The following is a 2500-nucleotide window of genomic DNA, read 5'->3' on the forward strand; positions in this document are numbered from 1 at the left end:
TCACAATGACGTTATCAAAGCCCCGGAACATTTTAAACACCTCAATTAAGTCCGCCCACATTCGCCGCTTCTCTAAAATGAACACTTCCCTCCACTACCCCTCCCCCCCACAACCCTTCCCCTACCCTCACCTCCCCACACACTCCCCTTACCCCTCCACCACATTATACCTCCCCTCAACCCTGAACTAACCGCTCCCCTCTCTTTCCCCTCACTTCCCCTGCAGGATACGGGCACATTTACCCCACCACGCCCCCCGGTAGGATCTTCTGCGTGCTGTACTGCCTGGTGGGCGTGCCTCTCACCTGTATCCTGCTGGCCAAGTCCACTGACCTCCTCTCCTCGCGTATGGAACGTGTTTACCTCACTGCCAAGGTACCAAACGACAAACAATGCATTATTTCTACCTGTTTGTTTCATTTTCTCTCTATTTCTCACTTCATTATCTTTATTTGCTTTATTTTTCTCTCTTTATTTCTCTTCATTATCTTTATTTGATGGTTTAATTTCCTCTCTTTATTTTTTTTTCTTCATTATTTCACTTCTTGTTTGATTTTCTCTCTTTATTTAATTTCTCTCTCTCTCTCTCTCTCTCTCTCTCTCTCTCTCTCTCTCTCTCTCTCTCTCTCTATTTATTTTTTTTTTTTTGGTAATTTTAACTGCATTTTCTTTCATTTTCTTTCTTTCTTTCTTTCTTTCTTTCTTTTGTTGATATATGATCGTTTTAAGTGTTTTCTTTCTTTTTCTTTCTTTCTTTCTTTTTTTTTTATTTCTGTGGTAATTTTAAGTTTTTCTTGCATCATTATCTCAACTTGTTGTTTTTTCTTTTCTTTAATTTTTTTTCTATTTTTCATAATACGTCAATATTTTTTTCTTTTCTTTTCTTTCATTTCAATATTTTTCATATTTTTGAATATTTTTCCATAATACGTGAATATTTTTTTTCTTTATTCTTTTTTCATTTTTTTTTCATAATCACGTCAATATTTTTTCTTTTTTTTTTCATACATCAATTTTTTCTTTCTTTTTTTCATAATACGTCAATATTTTTTTTCTTTTTTTTCATAATACGTAAATTTTTTTTTTTGTTTTTTTTTTTTCATTTTTTTTTTTTATACGTCAATATTTTTTTTTTTTTTCAATTTTTTTTCATAAACGTCAATATTTTTTCTTTTCATCCTTTTTTCATACGTCAATATTTTTTTCATTTCTTTTTTTTCATACGTCAATACTTTTTTCTCCTTTTTTTTAACAATACGTCAATTTTTTTTTTCTTTTCTTTTTTTCATACATCAATATTTTTTTCTTTTCTTTCTTTCTTTTTCATAATACGTGAATATTTTTTCTTTTCTTTCTTTCTTTCTTTTTTTTCATAATACGTCAACATTTTAATTTGTGTTTTTCTCTCTCTCTCTCTCTCTCTCTCTCTCTCTCTCTCTCTCTCTCTTTATTCTTATTCCTTCATTCATTATTATTATTTTCCTGGTATTTAATTTGTGAATACATTGTGATTTTTCTCTTTTCATTTTTATTTTTCTATTTCATTTTTCTTTTGTTAATGTGAAAAAATTTTAATATCGTTTCTTTTTCTCTTTCATTTTTTTGGTAATTTCATCTATTTTTTCTTTCTTTTCCTTCTATTCTTCTCTTTTCTTGTTTTGGTAATAAGTAAACATTTTAATTAAAGTTTTATTCTTCTTTCTCTTTCTTTTTCTGTCATATTAAATTTACTTAGTTTTTTTCTTATTCTCGTTTTCTTTTTCCTTTTCTCTCGTATCCAATTATCTCAGGAGAAATAATAGTAGTAGTAGTAGTAGTAGTAGTAGTAGTAGTAGTAGTAGTAGTAGTAGTAGTAGTAGTAGTAGTAGTACACCCACCTACACTTTCCAAACCACTTATCCACTTATGTCATTCTCTCTCTCTCTCTCTCTCTCTCTCTCTCTCTCTCTCTATACATACACGCATTCCTTACAAGAGTTATGCACCCCCTCCCTTCTTCCCACACCCCATCTACACCTCATCAACACCACTCTACACCTCTACACTAATTCAACACCTACTACATCTACCTACACCCTATCTACATGCCCTCAACACCTCTGGATACTCATCAACACCTTTTAACACACCTAAAACGTCCCTAAAACACCCCAAAACACCCCTAAAACACCTCTAAACATCCTTAAAACACCCCAAAACACCCCTAAAACATCTCTAAACACCCCACAACATCCAATAACACCCCAAAACATCCCACAACACCCAAAACCAGATCTCTAAACACACCAAAACACACCATAACACACCACAATACCCCAAAACACATCTCAACACCATCAAACACCACACAAAACACACCAAAACACCACAAAACACATCAAACACCACCAAACACTCCAAAACCCCCAAAAACACCCCACAACAGACTACAACACACCACAACACCCCACAACATCCAGCAACACCCTGTCAACACCCAAAACACACGCAATAGCACACC

At 33.3% G+C, this 2500-nt stretch overlaps 1 protein-coding gene and 1 long non-coding RNA gene across 2 annotated transcripts in view; one reads left to right on the top strand and one right to left on the bottom strand.

Annotated features, from left to right (window-relative positions):
• LOC123500775 (potassium channel subfamily K member 5-like) overlaps positions 1–2500 on the top strand; it is a 49037-nt gene that overhangs the window by 40823 nt on the left and 5714 nt on the right. The window contains 1 exon segment of the mRNA XM_045249396.1: positions 227–375. Coding sequence (XP_045105331.1) covers positions 227–375 — 149 coding nt within the window.
• The window catches only part of LOC123500918, a 22486-nt gene that overhangs the window by 10667 nt on the left and 9319 nt on the right, over positions 1–2500 (bottom strand). The window lies entirely within an intron of this gene.

The sequence above is a fragment of the Portunus trituberculatus genome, chromosome 8, assembly GCF_017591435.1.
Source record: "Portunus trituberculatus isolate SZX2019 chromosome 8, ASM1759143v1, whole genome shotgun sequence".
Classification (NCBI taxonomy): Eukaryota; Metazoa; Arthropoda; class Malacostraca; order Decapoda; family Portunidae; genus Portunus; species Portunus trituberculatus.